Source organism: Crassostrea angulata, chromosome 7 (genome assembly GCF_025612915.1).
Source record: "Crassostrea angulata isolate pt1a10 chromosome 7, ASM2561291v2, whole genome shotgun sequence".
In the NCBI taxonomy this organism is placed as follows: domain Eukaryota; kingdom Metazoa; phylum Mollusca; class Bivalvia; order Ostreida; family Ostreidae; genus Magallana; species Magallana angulata.
The window spans coordinates 30,205,404-30,225,956 of record NC_069117.1 but is presented as its reverse complement, the minus strand read 5'-3'; the positions used below and the strand labels follow the sequence as shown (position 1 = coordinate 30,225,956).

At 32.5% G+C, this 20,553-nt stretch overlaps 2 protein-coding genes across 11 annotated transcripts in view; one reads left to right on the top strand and one right to left on the bottom strand.

Annotated features, from left to right (window-relative positions):
* Positions 1–7,870: 7,870 nt before the first annotated feature.
* LOC128156045 (uncharacterized) lies at positions 7,871–16,266 on the top strand. Of its 3 annotated transcripts, XM_052818009.1 has the most exons (9): positions 7,871–7,942; positions 9,322–9,405; positions 9,814–9,858; positions 10,157–10,282; positions 11,291–11,423; positions 11,956–12,056; positions 12,466–12,651; positions 13,112–13,137; positions 15,329–16,266. In XM_052818009.1, coding segments are annotated over exons 2-9 (696 nt in total). In that variant the 5' UTR covers positions 7,871–7,942; positions 9,322–9,327; the 3' UTR covers positions 15,330–16,266. The 3 variants fall into 3 exon arrangements, with proteins under 3 accessions (XP_052673969.1, XP_052673968.1, XP_052673967.1); XM_052818008.1 differs by lacking the exon at positions 13,112–13,137 and having other exon boundaries at positions 7,871–7,934; XM_052818007.1 differs by lacking the exon at positions 13,112–13,137.
* Positions 16,267–17,211: 945 nt separating this feature from the next.
* The window catches only part of LOC128191461 (neural cell adhesion molecule 2-like), a 37,778-nt gene continuing 34,436 nt past the window's right edge, over positions 17,212–20,553 (bottom strand). For all 8 annotated transcript variants that reach the window (XM_052863532.1, XM_052863533.1, XM_052863538.1 and 5 more), the window contains 3 exons: positions 20,508–20,549; positions 19,805–19,874; positions 17,212–19,400 (listed from right to left, as the gene is read on the bottom strand). In XM_052863532.1, the coding sequence (XP_052719492.1) occupies positions 19,260–19,400; positions 19,805–19,874; positions 20,508–20,549 (253 nt within the window). In that variant the 3' untranslated portion in view covers positions 17,212–19,259. The remainder of the gene's footprint in view (positions 19,401–19,804; positions 19,875–20,507; positions 20,550–20,553) is intronic.

Sequence of the window (20,553 nt, the reverse complement as noted above, 5' to 3'; positions counted from 1 at the left end):
CTATGTTACACATAAAAAATCTGATAAATGTTGACCAATTTTTACCTTTGATTTAATACCCTTGTACATGTTAATAATTAATCTCAAACATTTTCCATCTATCCCACTTTTAAGAACTTTCGTCCATAGTCCATCTCGCCAAACTGTATCAAAAGCTTGCTTAAAATCAATGAAAGCACAGAATAGTTTCCTCTTATTGTTTAGTGCATACTTACAAAGAAAATCAATAACAAATATATTATCTGATGTACAATAACCCTTTCTAAAACCTGTTTGCGCTTCATTGATTAAGTGTATTTCGTTAGCAAAGGTGTTTAAACGGTCACATATTATACTAGTAAAAAGTTTTCCTAAACAACTGAGTAATGTAATAGGTCTATAATTTTCAGGTTGACTCCTGTCGCCCTTGCCTTTGTAAATTGGCTTAATTATTCCTAATAGCCAATCGTCTGGGACTAGGCCACTATAAAAAACCAAGTTGAAATATTTAACATATTCGGAAGGGTAAGAAGGTTTCCATAGTTGTCTTAATATATTCGTTGATAACATGGTCACCGCCAGGCGCTTTATTGTTTTTTAATTTTTTTTACAGCATTCCTAATTTCTTCACAAGTTATAGACTGATTAAGAAGTGTATTATTATCTAAGTTTATGTTTATATCTATCTCTTGGTCTTCAACTGTGCCTTTGTTTGTTTTTTACATCAACTCATACATTAAATCAATATTTACACTAGTTTTGTCTTTCTTATTGGTACTATTTAAAATATCCCAGTATTCTTTAGGTTTCCCTTTATGGAGTTCCTTAAGCTTGTCTGAAATACTATTATTGTAGTCCTTGATGCTTTTATCCAATGTTTTCTTGTATTCTTTGCCATACATTTTAAGATTATTAAAAGATTCATTTGATTTTTCTTTATTATATAAACGTTTTGCAATGTGGAATTTTCTTCTGGCTGTGCGACAAGTTTTATTGAACCATGGTTTATTAGCATCGTCTTGTCTTTTCTTCGGGGGAGTTTTATAGTTTAATGTCTTTCCTGCTGAAGCAATAAAAATATTACAGACTTCACTAGTGATTTTGTCTATATCGTACTGTTCTACAATGGGTTTACCTTGTAAATATTCAATATTTCTGATAGTTTCGTTTAATTTATCGCTATTGATATTATGTGCAAATAATTCTGTAGCTTTTCCAGACTCCCAAATGAGTAAGTTTGAATCTACTTTTTCGGCTGATTGGCTACTTGATTGTTTCTCTATTGATAATTGATCTAAAAGCTCACAAGTGATTGGACTGTGAACATCGGAGTATAAATTAATTTATCATAGGTACAAGAACACATGTTATATGTTTTGGTTTTATACATTTTTAAACCTGTAGCCATTGGCTACTATTTATAGCATATAACCTGTAGAACAGGTATTCAAGTTAAGCACGATTTTCACTCATTCGAAGGCTTTTCTTTGCCGCATTTGCAAAATCCCCACCCACCCACCCACTTATTTAGTGACATTTAAAAATCAAGGACTGTGCACTATGTAAAATGTTTTATTTCAGAAAGAAGTTTGAAGAATCTTTATATGTATTTGTACGTGTAAATAAATGCAGCAAAATAAGCGCTTCCTTCACTAATCATGTGTTTTGTTATTATTGTAAATAATTTATGTTCGGTTGAGTGGAACGAATAAGAACATAAGTTACAAAAATCGTGAATAAAAAAGCCTTTAACTGACTGCAACAAAGAAGCATTACATAATACATAATCTACAGTACTTCTAGCCGGTGTAATGAAGAATAATGACCCCCGTAGAATAATGACCGGGGGTCATTTTTCTACGTAGAATAATGACCCCCCTAGCTGAAGAATAATTGGATTTTTCTGAAGAAAAAAGACCCAGGGGTTATTTTTCTTCATGTTAAACATGAAGAAAAATGACCCCCATAAAAAAATGACCCCCCCCCCCGTAAACATGAATAGAAATTGGTTACCCCGTATCCAAGAAATGACTTTGAAATTACTTAATTTTTCACTCTGTTTAACTGATTTTGAAGTTATAAACACCGAACTTGTAAATAAATCGCTGTATATAGTTTTTCATATTCGTAGCAAGCACACGCAAAACACTCTAACGTTATTGTTAACAGTTACGTTACTTTTCTCGTCGACATACGGCGGGAAATGACGCAAATAAAGAAAAATTCATACACAATGAGGATATTGTGTGATAAGTAACGAACAATAATCATTAAAGAATAATTGTTGTAATGATATAATAATGATAATAATGAAGCAATATTCATTGGTGAATGAATTGTCAATCGAAGAATGATACATGTATATATCTTTATGGAAAAAGACTAAGGGGCAGGTAACGTAGGAATATGAATACTTCTTATTTACATTTCTTGGGGAAAGTGATTTTTTAAAAAATCATTCTGCGTTAGTTTTGTTTTCTTCTACGTAATACATGAACATCAATATTCTAAACATTTGTTGTAATGTTGTTTTGTGATCATGTATGTGATCATGATACATGTATATATCTTTATGGAAAAAGACTAAGGGGCAGGTAACGTAGGAATATGAATACTTCTTATTTACATTTCTTGGGGAAAGTGATTTTTTAAAAAATCATTCTGCGTTAGTTTTGTTTTCTTCTACGTAATACATGAACATCAATATTCTAAACATTTGTTGTAATGTTGTTTTGTGATCATGAATAGACTTTATTCTTTTGGAGCAAATTTGTGAAGAGCACCTGACTATAGTAAATCTAAATAGATGATAAACACTGATCGATTATAATAAGAAAAGATTGTTTCTAAAAGCGTTGATAAGAGGTTAGGACCCATGTTAGGGGTTTATATCCCGCTTGATTTTGATCACACGATCTTTATTGTATCCAAAGTTACCAATGCTCATACAAACTATTGAAGCATTAATCATCTTGATATCAACTAAACTAAAGTATGCCGAGGATAAAGTAAAATATATTTTCTGTACGAGTACTCTCAGTGCTTTGACGATTTTCCTTATTGGCCGTTAACCTCTACTGGCGTAATGGCTGCTGTCAGTGCCTACAAATTTCAGCTTGGTTATAATGCCTAACAGTGGAGTAAACTTTTCAAAATTTTGGTTTCATCATTAATTCTGGGTGATGAACTTGTATACCCAGCAGTTTGTACTGTGGAAATCCTCAATGCAAGTATAATTCATGAACAATATGAAAATATAGAAGATGCGACGGCGAAGCGCGAAGATGCGAAGACGAAAGCGCTAAGTTGCGAAGGCGAAGAAGTGATACTACTATTGCTTCTTCGCCTTTGCAACTTCGCACTCTCGCCTTCGAAACTTTGCGCTTTCGCCTTTTTAGCTCACCGAGACGAAGTCAATGGGAGCATATGCTATACTCCCGGCGTCGGCGTCCGGAGCTGGTTAAAGTTTTAGTTGCAGCTCCTGTTTCTAAGCTATTACTTGTCCTTTCTTCACCAAAATTACATGCATGATGCATCTGGACCTACTGAATCTGGTTCCTATAACTTTCAGATGCTGGAGGAGGTTTAGGTTTTGGGAGCAGGTTAAAGTTTTTTTGTTGTATGTGCCCTTTAATAGCAATATCTAAGTTACTGCTGGTCCGTACTTCACCAAACTTGCATGGATGGTGTGTCTTATGATACTGATGCACCTGACAGGCTTGAATGCTGAATCAGAGCCATAGGTTTATGATTCTTGATGAGGTTAATTTTTTGGAACAGGTCATATGTTTTATAGATGATAGCTTGCATAGTTGATTTAACTATATTATAAATGAAACGTAGAGGTTTCGTTAGATGCAGAGCCCGATCTCCGCTAAAAAGGATGCTAGCGAAATCTCCTACCTCACTCAAACCTGCTTGATAGATAGATGTGGTTGTTGTTAAATGATGTAACATGATTCCTATGATATAGTATTGTATGATTTGAAACACTTTTGTTTAATAGGATGCAATATTAATACCACATGTTATATTGTAAAACGTTATATGATACGATAAAATATTGTATCAATTTTTTTTTTATATTTTATGATATGATATTGTATCGTGATATTGTTATGTATAGTATTAATTTTTATGATACAATATTATAAAAAAGCGTATCATACGATATTGTATGATATGATATTGGTTTATATGATATATTATCATATCACACGAAATTGTATTTTATGATATTTTAATATATTGTATTGTATCATATGATACAATGTGTATAATATCATTGCATTATATAATATTTTACTTTATCCCATGATATTGTATCATTTGATATGATACAATGTTCTATCAAATTATATTGTATTATATAATACAATATCATGTTATGTATCAAATATGATACAGTATCATACAATACAATATCATACTATAATATTTATATTCACTTTCTTTCCCTCAATTAAATTGCATTGGTTAATTTGAGTGATATTTACGCACAGCACAGAAGACCCAATCACCAAATTTGGTGCGTATGAATACATTTAGTATTCCTTTAGTTTTTCTCGAAGAACAGGAACTGACTCTTCTCGCGACTTCAAACCGGATAAGGACCTTTTATTATACTTACGCTGATAAATATTTCATTGATGTAAATATATGTTGACAGTTAAATGAATTCAATTGATTAATTTCTTAGTTTACCAAGAGCAAATTCATTAAATTACAAAAATAAAATTGTGTTATTAGAATTTTAAAAGCTGTGCACTATTTTTGTCAGCATATTTCGGCTGTTCCAGAGGCAATTCCGTTAATTTCGCATAACTCGTTGAATAAGACAGAGCTTTTTAAAAACAAATCATATTTGCGGGAAGGAAATACATGTTTAAAAAACGTAAATATAAGCATTGATTCATTATTTTTTATAACTGCAACGACGAGTGCTAGCGCGCGTTATACTATTTGTATGCACACACCGTTGCAGTTATGAGACCACATCTTTCAAAAAATAATGATTCAATGCTTAATTATACAATATAATATCATTGGTTCATTGTTATGATGTATTATTGCAATATGATATTGATTCATATAATACTATATTGTATTATGTTTTATGATATTCTATTATTTGATCAAATACAATTATAATGTATAACACAATACAATGTCATATCATACGTTACAATATCATATCTCACAATTTTTTACGGTATTTTATGGTTTTACATGATATATATTGTAGGTATGATAGGATGCAATTTTAATTTAATTTATATTATTGTATTGATTAACATATGAACTTATGCTTATCATACAATTTTTTAACAAATGATATACGATATTGTGATAAAACATAATCCATGAATATCCAAGATCATAAAGGATGGTTTTCATACAATATGATAAAGGTGGTCTCATAAAGGTGATGCCTCGTCTCGGTTTTATAATTGCGGAGCTTTCCATCGTTTAAAGGGTCCGAGGCATATTTTGGAATTTTTTTTTTATAAAATTAATAAAATTAAATTATCCAGGAGGATAGAGTCCGGACTCCCTCTCCCGTTTTACTGCGTAAAATGATTAATATTGAATTTTCCGGGGGGGGGGGGGGCGGACCCCCTCTCCCCCTCTAGATCCATGCATGAGCGAGGAGTGTCGCATAATGAAATTAGAATGTTACTGTGTTTGGTCCACGGTAAACAGACGGCTGGTAAGTGACAGGGGTCTGGAAGTGCATATGTATATTTACAAACAAAAGTAACACAATCAGGATACTGTAATTTTTTCCTGAGTCCGCAGACGGTAAGGGATAAAAAAACTTAGAGTCTTTGTTGTCTGATCTTCCACGCGTCCCTATCGGACCCGGTCAGGCGTTGATCCGTGGCGCGGTCTTTTCTGCAGTTGGCGGCTACCAGTGTTTACTACTCGGGAGTAAGGCAGGCGTTCCGGCTGGGTGGATACGTCCTTTTCTGGGTCATATAACTCTCCGTTGACGTATAACAAGTCTTTGACCAGTCGCACACGCTTTCCATCCCTCTTCGCTAATCTCATGATCGTGTACAGCTTCTTCCTCCTTTCCTCAATCTCTGGCGGAAATTGCTCGTTCACCCACACATTAGAACCCTTAATTTTCTGAGGGGCACGCGTCCGGATCAGCTCTCTCTCTCTTTGAAGTAGGTGAACTTAGCCACAATGTTCCTGGGGGATAGATTATGCTCAGACCACTTTCCCATGCGATGCACCCGTTCAAAGCTAACGTCGTAGTCAATGCGGAATTTCCTTTTGATGAATTCTTGTAAAATGTCCTCTGTGTTCTCTCCCCGTTCTTCACGAATTCCAGAAAACACAAGATTGTCCCGCATTAATCGGGATTTCAGGTCAATAATGCTTTCTTATAAGTTTGAATTTACTTCACGCATTTCGAATAGCTCTTTCCTTACGTTAGGGTCTGTTGTTTTCTGAAGCTGAGCGTCAATGTTTTTTTTGGTTCTCTGAGATTGCAACTGTGTTCGAATCCGATATGGCTTTAACCGAATCAAAAATATTTCCTAGCGATCTCATATTCGATTCTAGGTCGTTAGAATTGGTTTTCACAAATTGGACATCTTCAGTAAGCACTTCCACTTGGGATTTCAAAGAACTGACCACATTATTGATTTCAGAGAATTTGTTGATATTTTTTTCAATTTCAGCTAATCGAGACTTTTTGTTCTCAATATTTGTGAGTTTAGCGTTCATCTGTGTTTGCATTTGTGTAAGCTGTATCAGAACTGTGTGGATAGATGTTAGTGTGATGTCACTATTTTCGTCACTGTTGGCGCTCGGTCCTTTTTTGTGTCACCATAGATAATAGCGTGATTTGCAGTATTTGATTCAGCTCTCTTCTATTCATACATTTTTAAGTCATATAAACAACATTTAAAAAAATTAAAAATTTAAAAAATCTAACTTTATCGGAAAATTAACCATTTGTATAACATGTATTTACTGGCAAAAGGCTTTATTAATTTAAAATCGTTTATTTTACGTTATTTTTTTTTTTAGATTTCTAAAATAGATATGTTGCGTTGATGGATAAAAAGAATTTTCTATCAAGATGAGAATAAACAACCCCATACTGAGGTCTAACCCCGGGGAGGTGGTTCTCTTCTTTATTAATTTGCTGCGTTTTACAAAAGAACTTACGACAAAGTCGTGAATATCTTTATAGTCACATGGACTGATCTTTAATAAACAAAATTTATATAACACCGTTAATTCGCAACTATTTTTATTTCTATAATTTCTATAATTTACATTTTAATGAAGCTCAGTAAATAGAAAATCTGATTAGTTTTTTATCAATTAGCATCCGTTAATTAGGTCGAAAGTCGTAACTTCTTTTGTAAAACGCAGGCTCTTATTTCGTCAGAATTCAGAAATAAGTCCAATAATTCGGATTAAAACTAAAAAAATCATTGTAAATCTTTCTCATATGTAATAAAAACTCAAACTTTTGTCATAACCCATTCATCCAACCGGAGTTAGCGTCTGAACTCAATGGACATTTGAAGTGAAATACAGAAAATAAATTTTATAACAGAAAAATCTACATTTTTTTCATAGATTACTCAAACGAGCAATGTGGCCCATGGGTCTCTCTGACATATACATGAATGATATAAACATTATCAGTGATCATTTTACAGATATTTATCTTAAGTTATATAATTTATTTATATAATATATATGAGATCTAACATAACTTAAAACCTTACAGCGTTGAAGAATGTCGTTTTAATACATTTCCTTAGACATCATGGACATAATTGGAATTTCCGTTGATTAGTCAAACCCAAGTAACGTGACTATGACGGAAGTTTCGTGAATGTAAACAATAGGCTGAATTGCCAATTGGTCGAACCATAAAATCTGTTTTCACAACTGCGGTAATCGTCATAACTGACTGGCTATAGGAAAGAAGGTAATATTACTTATCTTGTTTTTGAAAAATGTCTTCATTTTGGCATATAAAGCATGGGTTTTTAATTACATGGAATTTGTTGGTTTCTCTTTACATATTCCACAGTTCCATTCTTTATGAATAGAATGATATTGAACATCATTTATTGACTATAAAGGTGTCAAAAGATTGGACACAATTTTTTAAACTTAGGTAGTCCTCTCCTTATTACATAATTATATTTTATAGTTAACACTGTCATATTATAAACATTTTTAACAATATTGTGGTACAAATCAAATGAAACAGAAATAAAACACTTGTTTCAATCTAAACTAAAACACTGTATTATTGTGTGTATATATAAGTACTGTAGTAATTGAATTGAGAAAACTATGCAAATACAATTAATTTATAATGAGAGTCTACAACTTGTACATATCGATTAACAGCTGGTATAACATATTGTGAACTGGGGGTATTTTACAGGTATAACATATTTTCTGATATTTGGGAAGAATTTATAGCTAGGCAGTTCAATGAAATGAAGGCTTTAGAATTAAGTTCAGTATAAAGATATTTAGCAATCAAATGTGAATTTTGATATTGAACAAATTAAATTTACAGCCAGAGACGATTAAAATTAGACCACAGTCTGTAAAAGTTACATGTATGTACCATACAATAAAAGAAGATAATTAATTTAGATTTTTTGGGGAGGATAAATGTGTTTTGTCAAATTGAATCTTTACTCTTGTTTTCCAAAGTTCTAGTTTGCTGAAAATTCAACATGTATTAAAAGAAGGCGTCAGTTTTATAGTCCTTTATTTTCTATTCTTCAAATATTGCATACCCCCGGTACATATATTATGACGCAATTTATCAATAATTCATCCTCATGTACTTGTGACTGGTAGGATGTATTATTGTAAATAGATATAGGATAGACATGTTGAAGATGATGATTCCTGTTTCATTTGAGTTAATTCATTTAGAATTTGAGTGACGCATACACAATGAGTTGAATAATATAACACACAGTTTTATATGTTACAGCTGCATTTTTTTTTTTTTATTTATGCTGATATAACTAACAAAGAAATGTTAGCAAGGATAATGATTCAAAAATTTTACAATCTCATTAATATTAGACTTTTCATCTTAATCTAAGTTTGATTTGTCTTTTTATATCTCATGAGCAATTTATGAATAATTCAGTAAAGAGCTAAATGAAAGATCTATAATTTTGATTACAAGTACATTTTGTAGAATGAATTTTTCAATGCAAGATTACGTAGCTGCATAATTCACATTACAACCCCCAGTTCATTCTGATATATCATTTTTTATATATATGCATTGTATTATATAATACGTGTAGCTTAATTGATCATCTTCAGAAAAATATGGCAGCAAAGTATCCAGGTGGACCACCCCCTCCCTACCAAGGAGCCCCACCCCCCTACCATTACCCGATGGCAGGGGTAAGTGCAGTACATGTACCAATAACTTATAAACTACATACCATGATGCTGTGAGAAATATATTCATGCAGAACACAATTTAAGATTAATGATTTAATCTTTTGAATAAAACTGACCTTGTCTATGCATGGAAATGGGAAAGAGAATGGAAATAAACATGTAATCCTTATGATGACAGTTGTCTTCCTTGAATATCTCTAAATGTAGATCATATACCATATGCAATTTAATGAGATTGTTTTTTCTTCAATGAAGTGATTCAATTTAATAATCTGATAATCATATATTTTGATTTATGAACACATCATCATGAATCCTACATTGATTAGAAACTTATAATTGTTTTCATACATTATATGTACATATTATAATCCTATATAAATTATAAACTTTTTTCTCCTTCTGTAGACAACAGTCATAGTCCAACAAGCACCACCTCCACCCAGAACAAATGTGAGTATATATGTCCATGAACTAAACTCTTCTACCACGTCAATTAATCCTAAATAATCTCCTAATCCACTTAAAAGAACAAATGAAGTATTCATCAATACATTATGTTGTGAATAGACAGTCCCAATATTTAAACTATGAATGTATTTCAATTACCTCCAATGTCTTAATTCAATAGTAATCTCAGAGTTTGACTTTATTTTGAAAAGTCCAAAACTTGATTGATACATTTTGATTTGTACATGTGAAAATACATGGACATACATGTATGTATAATTTTTTTGTTTAAATCTTGCAGCATGGCATACTTGGCTCATTAACAAAAGACCTGAACAAATTTGGTCGCTCTGTACAGAAGGAACTAGATGCCGCAGGAAACATGATAAGATCAGAGTACAACCAACACAATTACGGCCCAGTTATGGTAATTAAGATTTTCATCAGATTCATCATATCAGGCCTGATTTCATTCAATGGACAACAGCAATTTGATAATGACATTCTTGCCAATCTTTCATTTATGAAGTCTTAAAAATATGAGCAAGCTGTCTGTTTAATTAAAATTTACATGTAAGTAATGCTCTACCCTTAAGTCAGCAACCAAATCTCCTATACATAACTCTTACCCATTATACCCATAAAGTCAGACACAAAAGATGCAAAATTATCTGTTTCTAAATTTTACCCTTTAAGTTACCGAGACAATATGTGCCAAATCACCAGTGTTCAACTCTGCCCCTGACAAAATGCACCAAATCTCCTTTATTAAATGCTACCCTTAAAGTCAGCAAGAGAAGATGCAAAATTATCTGTGTCTAATTCTACCCCTTTATTTACCCAGTAACCTGTCTGACTCACTCTCTCTTTCTCTCTCTCTCTCTCTCTCTCTCAATTATTGAGTATTGTGTCTTTTCCATTACATTTCAATTGTTTTTGTCAACCTAAATGCTATTCTTTTTAATGGAATAAACCAAATGGTACACCAACAAAATTTTAGATACATGTACATTAATTCATACCAGTATGTCTTGCTTTTTAGTTCTATAGTTGCGGGGAATTCTTGGTTCCATACTTCTTTGTGTTATGGTTTTCAGAATTAATTAGAAACTGCAGGTTATTAATGTGTTTTTTTGGATTTAATATAATTCAGTATCAATGGTTACCTGTAATAATTTCTAATTAAGAATTGTAGAATTATACTGTTTATATGTGGTTATCAGAATGAAGTTTATTTATCATCATAATTTTTAAAAAATCAGGAAAAAAAAACCCGAACAATTAAGCATGAAAATGTCTTAGAATTTTTCTGACTCTGTGTATTGCAATTTCATAGTCAGTTTTCATTCAATCCACTTGCAGAAGGTGAATCTATTTAAATTATAACCTCAGTTTTGATAAACTTATCTTAAAACTGTACATCAAATTTTTTTAGGAGAATTTTGTGACTGGAAACCAGGTACAGCTTGTGTCCAAAGCAAGCGGGCGTTGTCTGCAGATCGTACAGTCACAAAGCGGCCAGCTAGTGGTGGATGGAACTGGAAACTTGGGACAACAAGTCTTCAATGGTAAACATGAATTTGCTGTATGATGCATTAGACACATAATGGTGCATTAATTAGACACAAAACGGTACATGCGCAGATCCAGAAAATTTTTCCAGGGGGGGTTCAATAGTTATTTGTTATTTGGGTTTTCCAGGGGTGGTGGGGGATCTGAGGCCCCCACCCCCAGATCTGCGCATGTTGGTATATGCAGATCAGTCTTAGTTAATTAATTGAGAAGAAAAAATTAAGCATTTACTAAGTCAGGCAGCAGAATTTTGAGATGCTTTTAAATAACATAAAGCCAGCAGTTCCAGAATTCTATCTGAAAAATGGAATGATTTGTGAATTTTTGAGAAATTTCAAAAGATTTATTCAGAATACTTTAGGCTGGTGGGGTAGTGGTTCTATAAACCTTGCAAAAAGAATGGAAATTTTTAATTATATACTAACAAGTATGTACATCAATGAAGACTGAATTAAAACATCTGTAGAATGTATGCTGCTTGAAAAGCTTGAATCATTCAGTGATTTATTTGTTGATTTTTTTATTCAGCTTTATGGACTGTGATCAATGAGGGAAGTAATCAAGTACGCCTTCACAACAACTTCAACTATCTAGCCATAGTGAAAGGTCAAACTATGGTCATTCATAAGGTGAGGGCTGCATCATTTTTATGTGATTTTAGTCATAAAAATTTATGTGCACATTGATTGGCATATGTTAAATCAATGAAGTGTTACAGTTTTCTCGGCCATCTTTCTTTTGATCATTGATAACTTTCCCAATAAGTCTTGTACTTGGTGACCTTTAGTATAAGTCAAGGTCAGGAATATAAATGACTTCCTGTTGGTGCAAGATCATCGCATGTTCAAAGTGAATTAAGATTATTAGAATCAATCATTGAACATTTTCAACATGTATTTCTACTCAATATGGTCATGTTTGGTTGCATGTAAATGTTTAGATGTTTGTACTACCTTCATGCCTGCATGAAACATTAAAAAAAAATTATTGTTTTAAAGAAATTCTTTATTAACATCATTCATTTCCTTTTATTTTTAGCCACAGGGAGCCCCCCTTGGAATTGAGACCAAGTTTCAGCTGGTGTTGAAAGGGCAAAACTTTGTGTGCTTGGAATCTCTGTCCGAGAGAGGAAAGTGTGTAGGGGTTCTGGCAGATGGGTCCCTGAAGCCAGCGCTGGCCTGCTCCAATACCGATGAGCATGCCAAGTTTGGCGTGTACTTAGCAGTAAGAATTCAGCTTTTATTAGTATACTTTTTCTCCAAATAAGAATAAGGACTTTCCATTTTCATTATTTAATTCAAACAAAGACATGTTGGTTACAGTTTTATTTTTTTTTAAAGCATGGCTTGTTAGCCTTCAGTAAGACTCAAGTTTTGTCCCTTTGTTGTGCATTTGAGAATTTTTTAAGGTTTATTGATAATGTGAAGAATAATTTGAAATTGGAGAGAATATGTCCTTATAGTTATGAATTGATAAATTAAGAGATAAACACACAGTCAAAAGACTTCAAACTTGCATCCAAATATATCCATTGCATTTGAGATTCTGAAGATAAACTGAATGCAATATTACTTTTATATCTATATCTTTAAAATGTGACCATTTCATGGAATATAATTTGGTGAAAGTTGATAAAACTCTAGGGGAATTAGTTAGCATGAAAACATTATTTGATTCTTAATAGCTAAAGAGTCAGACCAAGAAGCTATAGTAAGTAGTAAGTAAGTAAGTAATAATTTATTATAGTGACATTGTGCATATATGACATTTTTATAACAAAATATATCAAAGGGGCATGGTCACGATTTTGGTCAAAATTTATTTTTTCGATTTTAATGTTTATAATGCTTTAGTAAGGTATTTTTAATTGGCAACCAAAATTTGAGTGTCATTGGTTGAGTTATAAGCGAGTTACAGAGCTTACAATTCCTCGCTATGTAAATAAGGCTTTTGTTTACATTTTGAATGTTGAAGTGAAAATTCCAGTTTTAGACCTAAAATGAATGTGTTAATTGTTAGGAATTGTTTATTTATGCTTAAAAAGAATAAGAATATAGACAAATCTTCTTGAAAAAGATTTTTTACTGGTATATTGAACCTATGTAAACAAAAACAGGGCACGAGCCTTGTTTACATATCAAAGAATTGTGAGCCCTGTAACTTGCTTAAAACTCATCGACGGGCACCCAAATTTCATTTGATCATTAGAAATGCATCCATAAAGCATTGTAAATAATAAAAACAGATAAATAACATTTGACCAAAATCGTGACCCTTTAAAATCAATAAGTTGCATTTGGCCCCTTGGACCTATTAGTTACTTTATACATTTGTAACTTCATGCATGCATGATTTCAAATTTGAATTATAACAATGTTAACTTCTGGACTTTGACAAATTACATTTCTGAACATATTTACTTTGGTCATTTTTTTCCCCGAGTTAATTGGTACATATAGGCAGTGGTTATAAAGTTTGTAATGGATAATCGTTGATTAGTTAATATATAAAAAATATTGACTGGGGTTGAGGGCAACATTGATTATATTAGCTCCCAAGGGACGAAATATTGCCCAACGCGAAGCAGATGGCTTCGCGGAGGGCAATATTTTCGTCCCAAGGGGACTGATATAATCAATGTTGCCCGAAAACACAGTCAACATTTGTTTTGTTATATGAAGAAACAAACGAAAATTTAAGAAAGTAATTGAAAACAGATTGCTGTAATTTTCTCAGCTCAACAAAAAATTCACGAATTCAAATTTGTGCAACATTCATTTCCAAAATATCCTCAGCATCAAACAGTCACTGGTGATATTCCGCCGACTGTAAGAATTAAAATACAGATGTTCTACCTGATTTTACTTCACAGTAATTTGCAAATCGTTATATCCGTTATAATAGCAAACCGTCGCATTGCGCCTCTGTTGTTTACTTGCCTTGACTGACGGTCTATTATGACGTCACCTTGTTTTGGAGTAGCGAAGAGTTATTTACGTCATCGTTTACGAATCCTCAAATCAGAGGCGATTATTACAAATAGAGGGAATGTTCTCTAGATATTATTCCTAGCCAGTCAATATCAAAAAAATATTGACCGGTCAATATTTTTCGGACGAGCTAATATTACAATTATTGACTATTCGTCTATTTAGAGTTATATAGTGAGAATATACTGCTGAATATAACAATGACTATTATCGAATTGGTCAGAATTACACATGTGGAAATATTTAATTAATATTTAAAGTGTTATATAAAAGAAAATGTTTCTTATCTTCAATACATTGTTCTTATCATAATATACAAAGATACTCATAGCTATGTTCATTCATTACAGAAATGCCCAATTTAAATGCAAATCGGTAGAGTTCCACATCTGAATTGGCAAAAGTTGCATGATCTCTCTTGTTTTGAGAATTTGGATTGAACATACTGTTCAATAGTGCTAGTAGTTTCAAATGTAATACATGTATTTGGTCTTAATTTTGGATATGCTGGTAAACCCTTTCCTCCATCTGTTCTGGTTATATTTATATAAGTTTCCTTCCAATGATTTGGCAATGTTTATACTGAGTCTCCACTTCTTTATACACCATTAACTGAGAGTATCCAGTACTTGTTGCATATCATGTTGGTTTTCATTGAGATGAACAATATCGTCTGCATATATAACAACAAACAAACTTTCTCATCATTCATCTATACTCCCTTGTTATTAAGTTCTTTAAATTCAATATCTAGGTCATTTATAAAAATCGAGAAAAAAGTGGGTGAAAAGTTATAATTTTTAAAAATTTCCGTTGCTATCTGTAGAATTTGTGTACTGTATCGATAATTATGTAGATGAACTACTTAAAGTGTAAAACCATGTCATTCTTTTTTTCTGTCTTTCTTTCAGAGTACTCCCTATTCACAGTACCCAAGACAGAAGTAAATCAGTGAGCTAGTGGAAGATATCATCTCTGTATCACAAGTGTGAATTATCAGTATAAGTAGTCTGCACATTCCTGAAGACAATTAGATCTGAACTTTAACACAATTATTTAACTGAAACACAACTGGAACGCATATAATAATCACTGATGATTTATCAAGACATACTTATTGTAAAATTCTCTGGTTAAGTTCATTTGTTTTTAAACTACAACAACAAAGTGTTTTAAAAATGCAGTGCAGTCAGTGACATTTTTTCCAATTTTCAAAGATAAAAATTCTTTGTTGTTTCTATTAAAAGAATGTACATTTCTTCAACTAATTTTTTGTTACCGGTATGTTACTTCTAGTTGTTAATCTTCAGTGAGTGAAGACATCCTTTTGCATTATTTTATTCAAAATATTTATGATGATATGTTGAAAGTTTATGTACCGTTGTATTGTAATTAATTTGCTTGTGATCATTTGAATATGTATCGTCCTCTCTTGTCCTCTTAAAAACTCATTAATGTTTGTATTAATTATAAAAGGTGTGGTTTGCAAAATGTATCGATTTCTATGTTATAGATCACCGTTGTAGCATTTTACAGTCTTTCACAATTCATTCTCCAGGCAATCATTCTAGCTGTGTTTCTACCTTCTGAATTTGGATGTTGTAATTCCTGACGTATAGTTAAAAGACTGGCATAGACTAGTAGCTGTTGAAAAATCCATGAATGAACCAAAATGTCATTTGTATTTGTTAATATCTTGTTTCTGTTATTGTTTTTTTAAAGATTGAAACAATTTTATGTTAATTGTTCATATATATGTTGCACCAATATGTATAATCATTTTCCTATACATGTTCAACATCACTTTTTTCTGAAAAATAAATTGTAATTAAAAATCCTACAAAAACAATGGTTGTAGTGTCGTTAATGCTGATTTCAAATGTTTGCAAACTAAGGTGCAAAAAGGATTTAATTAACAGGTTGTAAACGATTATATTCATAGAAAAGGCTTGGGTCCCCCGACCAATTTGGTATCGACCCCTATAGTTTCGAGGTAGGTAGTGGCTTTTTCCGCTGAGTCGGGGGTCTGATGGTCTTGGAGGTAAGTCTACAGTTCAAGGAAAAAATCTAATTGGAATAAAATAAATATTAATACAAAAAATATTCCGCACAGAATAACATCATCCTGACCAAGAAACTGTTTTCACAATTTTGGCAGCCTGGGTGGTATCGCAATGTCCACGGACTATTTGGGCGTCCACCCCTATAGTTCCCAGGTTAGTCTTTTATACCCCACAGAGGTAGGCGGTGGCTGTTCCCGCTGAGTCGGGGGTCTGATGGTCTTGGTTGTATCTACCTACACATACATGTACATTTTAGCATGCAATCAACACGCACGTTTAGGAATTCTCTACTAATGTTGAAATTATGACATACTTGGTAGTAGACAGTTTTGAAGAATGATTGAAATTGTGCTTATATTCAGATGCATGCACCAACTTAAAAAGTTTTGAGTTAAAACAAGACGCCAAGCAAATGAGTATTTTACCCATCAACTCGCTTTGAAAATTCTGGTCACATACACTCTTTTCAAGAAGCGTGACCAGTTTTATGCATCTCCATATACGTCATCCATGCAGGTTTGGTTCAGGTGGGACCAAAGGCTACTTGGTTTAAGAGGTTTTTTGTTTTGTATGTAACATAATTATCAAAGGTTACATCTCTATTTTAAAATGCTTTATATCAAAATGCATTCTGTAAAAAATTCCTTCACCTCCATTAATCATTTAGAGACCAATTCTGATCTTTTTTGGTACATTTCTAAAGAAAAGATTTAAAAGCCAACGACAACGGAACCAGTTCCATGTATGGCACAATTTATTCAGCAAAATACAAAATAAAAATGACAGCATAAAACCCTCACACAAGATGTAAAAAGATAAAATATATTATGCGAATTTCACCAGTAAATTATGCTGCTTTGAGTTATTCATTCCTATCTGTTGTCACCATTTTATTCGAATATACATTCAGACGTTGTGTTTTCATATTTCTATTCATTTCCCTGTTTCTACTCTAGCAACAAGAAAGGTCCATTGTAAGATGATGTATTTCGAAAAAAAATTCTCGAGGTAGGAAAAATTCCAATACGCAACAAATAACCTTAAGACCTGAATTTGAAAAAATCCCCTGAATAAGAAAACTGTAATTTCATAACACGTCTCTCGTTTTAACAATAAAAATAACTGCAGTAACAACACGTAAACAATCAGAATTTGAAAACATTTTTTAGACTGCTTCAGTTTTCTCTGAGCTAAAAGTTTAGGATAAAATTCTAGAAAGTTTAATGAATGTCTTTTTGACGCTTCGCATGGCTCATTTCATAAAATCTCCCTTTTCCAATTTACATTTACCAAACCAAAACTCAACGAATATTGCATATTAAGAAGACAAAAATTGAGAATAGCAAAGATATTGATGACAGTGAACAGGTTTACGATTTATTAAAACACTAATTTTACGGCACATCAATTTTGAAGTCTCTATCACTATTCATGAAAATATTTGAATCTGTCACAAAAATACACATATAATTAAAATACCGATGAAACACTTTGAAAGATATTTGATCTATTCTTTTAAATATCAAAATACTCATTCCATTTTATTTGTAACCTTTCTCTGACAGGAAAAAAAATAATTATTTATATTACGAAGAATAGACGTTGGCCATTGACTATACACACACGTAAATACTTGGTGATCACTTAGCACAGAAACTGGAATGAATTTGAATTATGATTGCATACATTCACAATACACAAGAACTATATCTAGACCTTACGAAATACTATGATTTACACGTAACCATGGAAAATGTACAATATAATACAACAATTCATACGTAGTATAAGCAGTGTATTGCTTTTTTAAGATTATGTATAAGTTTTCTATTTAATCGGGTTTTCTCAGTGGTTATCTCAATGCACAATACGGATAAAGCTTTTCGAACACCTACTATGCTAGAGAGAAAACGCCCTGTCACGTGGTATAGAGGCTATTTATAGTAACGACACTGCTCGTACGGCACTTTTCATGGATTTCATAATCTACAAGGGCAACATACATAGTTACATAATCTTGTAGTGAATGATTGTGTATACGTGCACATGTATATGATATATATTGCATTCACAACACAATAGACGTCAGAGGTAAAATGATTCACAACACAGTTTAACTGGGCATATAATGATTTTGGATAGAGAAAGCTTGACTACTACACAAAGAACACACACAATTTTTTTTTTAGTACAATTAAACAACCGCTGATTTCAACCAGAAACTCTTACCTAATACAGCAAATCTCAGAACGGTAACTGTCTAAAGTATTACATCTATCTAAGCTTGTATTAAGCTTGAGTATTTGTCATACAATACCATCATCACATACACAAATCCTTCTATAATAGCTTTAAAGCAGATTTTTAACAATATTGAGTAAATTCAAAGTCACAAGGAAAACAGTATTACTACAAGTATAACTATCTCGTCCCCTCTTTTCAAATTTACCCACAACTCTTCTAACATAATCATAATATCATTATCTATACACTAAGGACTTTAATATTTTACATTTAAATCTGGGTTGTTGTTTTTTTATCAACGACTAATATCAGGTAAAATAAAGTATAATTATGTACAATCGACTCTGCATCATGGACTACAATGTAAGTATTATAATTTGTTTAATTCTTGGCAGTTTACCAAAATATATGTAGACGTTGTCAGAAACGTGAAACGCACGTGTTTCATGCATGGCCTGGCTTATTTGAAACTGGGTGTTAGAACAAAATGGAAATAACTGGCATGTACTGGAATTCGCCCATTGTATAAGATCCTTTATTTTGCTTCCTTTTTCTCAGCTGCTGGAGCCTCGGGTTTGGCCTCGGATGTCGGGGATTTCTCCTCGGGCTTGGTCTCCTTCGGTGTCTCTTGCTTAGGAGATTCCGGGGCAGGTTTTGCCTCCTCTGCATTTTCAATCTTTTAAATATACAGGATAGTTAATCATTATTAGCTTGGTTCCTTACCGAATTTAAAATAAGAAGAAAATAATAAATTGAAAATTATAAATCACGTAGCTTAACTTATTTCTTTTAAAAATAGCTGGCATTTGAGATAAGAAAAAATTATATACGGTAAAACACGATTACAGCAAAAAGGCTTTTAATTTTTAGCTATTTTACGCTTACACCGGAGTCAGTTTCATTCCCTTTATCCTAAAAATGTAATTTAAACTTCTAGATATATTAGCGAATAACGTTTGTATATAGAATCAAAATTGCTTTTCCCTGGCGCTTTGCTATAACCGTGATTTCCTGAAATTGTTGTAAAGTTCTCTTTTGCAAAACATTGTGAACACAATTTTATGAATTGATTCAACTCACAGTGGGTGATTTTTCAGCATCTTTCTCCTTTTCTTCAGGTTCCATTTCCTTCAATTCTTCTTTCCCATTTCTGATAACAATAATTGAACAAAATAATAAGAAATAATATTACTGCAATAGGCTAAAACAATGCATAAAATGCGCATGTAGAAACCAATTACCTCGCTTTACATTGCATTGTAACATTAGTCGTATGCACGGATCAGAAAGTTTAAATTTTCCCAGGATGGGGGGAGAAGGGAGGGGGGTCAGATCGAGGCCTCTTTTCGGTAACTTTACTATGTGAATTAATGAGATTGAATTTTCAAGGGAATCTGCACATGGGTCGTTTATTTGGGTAATCGTTACACAATATCAGCATGGATGTGCAGTTTAGTGCTCACACAAAGATAACGTGACTGTTTCTATTATTATTGATCATGCATTTATTTGCTAAACATCGTACTGGGCGACATGTGATCAAACCCAAACCTTATTATATGTTATCTAAATGAAAAATTCATGTCAGCAAGTCATAAACTAATGTATCGACTGCGGGATAAAAGAAGTAATATCTGAGATAAATGAGCATTTTATTGATATTAATGTTTAATGACAGAGTCCCGTATATTTGCAGGCTGGAAGATGTCTGATAAACCTATTAGGTCCTCTTACAGTGAAGGCAGGAAGTCTTTGAGTATATAGGTCCATGTACTGTACTTACTTTTCTTCCTCCTCAGTTTTCAGTAACGGTTTGGTATTCTCCCTAG

Coding starts and splice junctions, on each gene's coding strand:
- LOC128156045 (XM_052818008.1), top strand. CDS start 9,328: ATGGCAGCAAAGTATCCAGGTGGACCACCCCCTCCCTACCAAGGAGCC. Junction 9,859..10,156: donor CACCTCCACCCAGAACAAAT/GTGAGTATATAT, acceptor TAAATCTTGCAG/CATGGCATACTTGGCTCATT. Junction 12,057..12,465: donor AAACTATGGTCATTCATAAG/GTGAGGGCTGCA, acceptor TTTTATTTTTAG/CCACAGGGAGCCCCCCTTGG.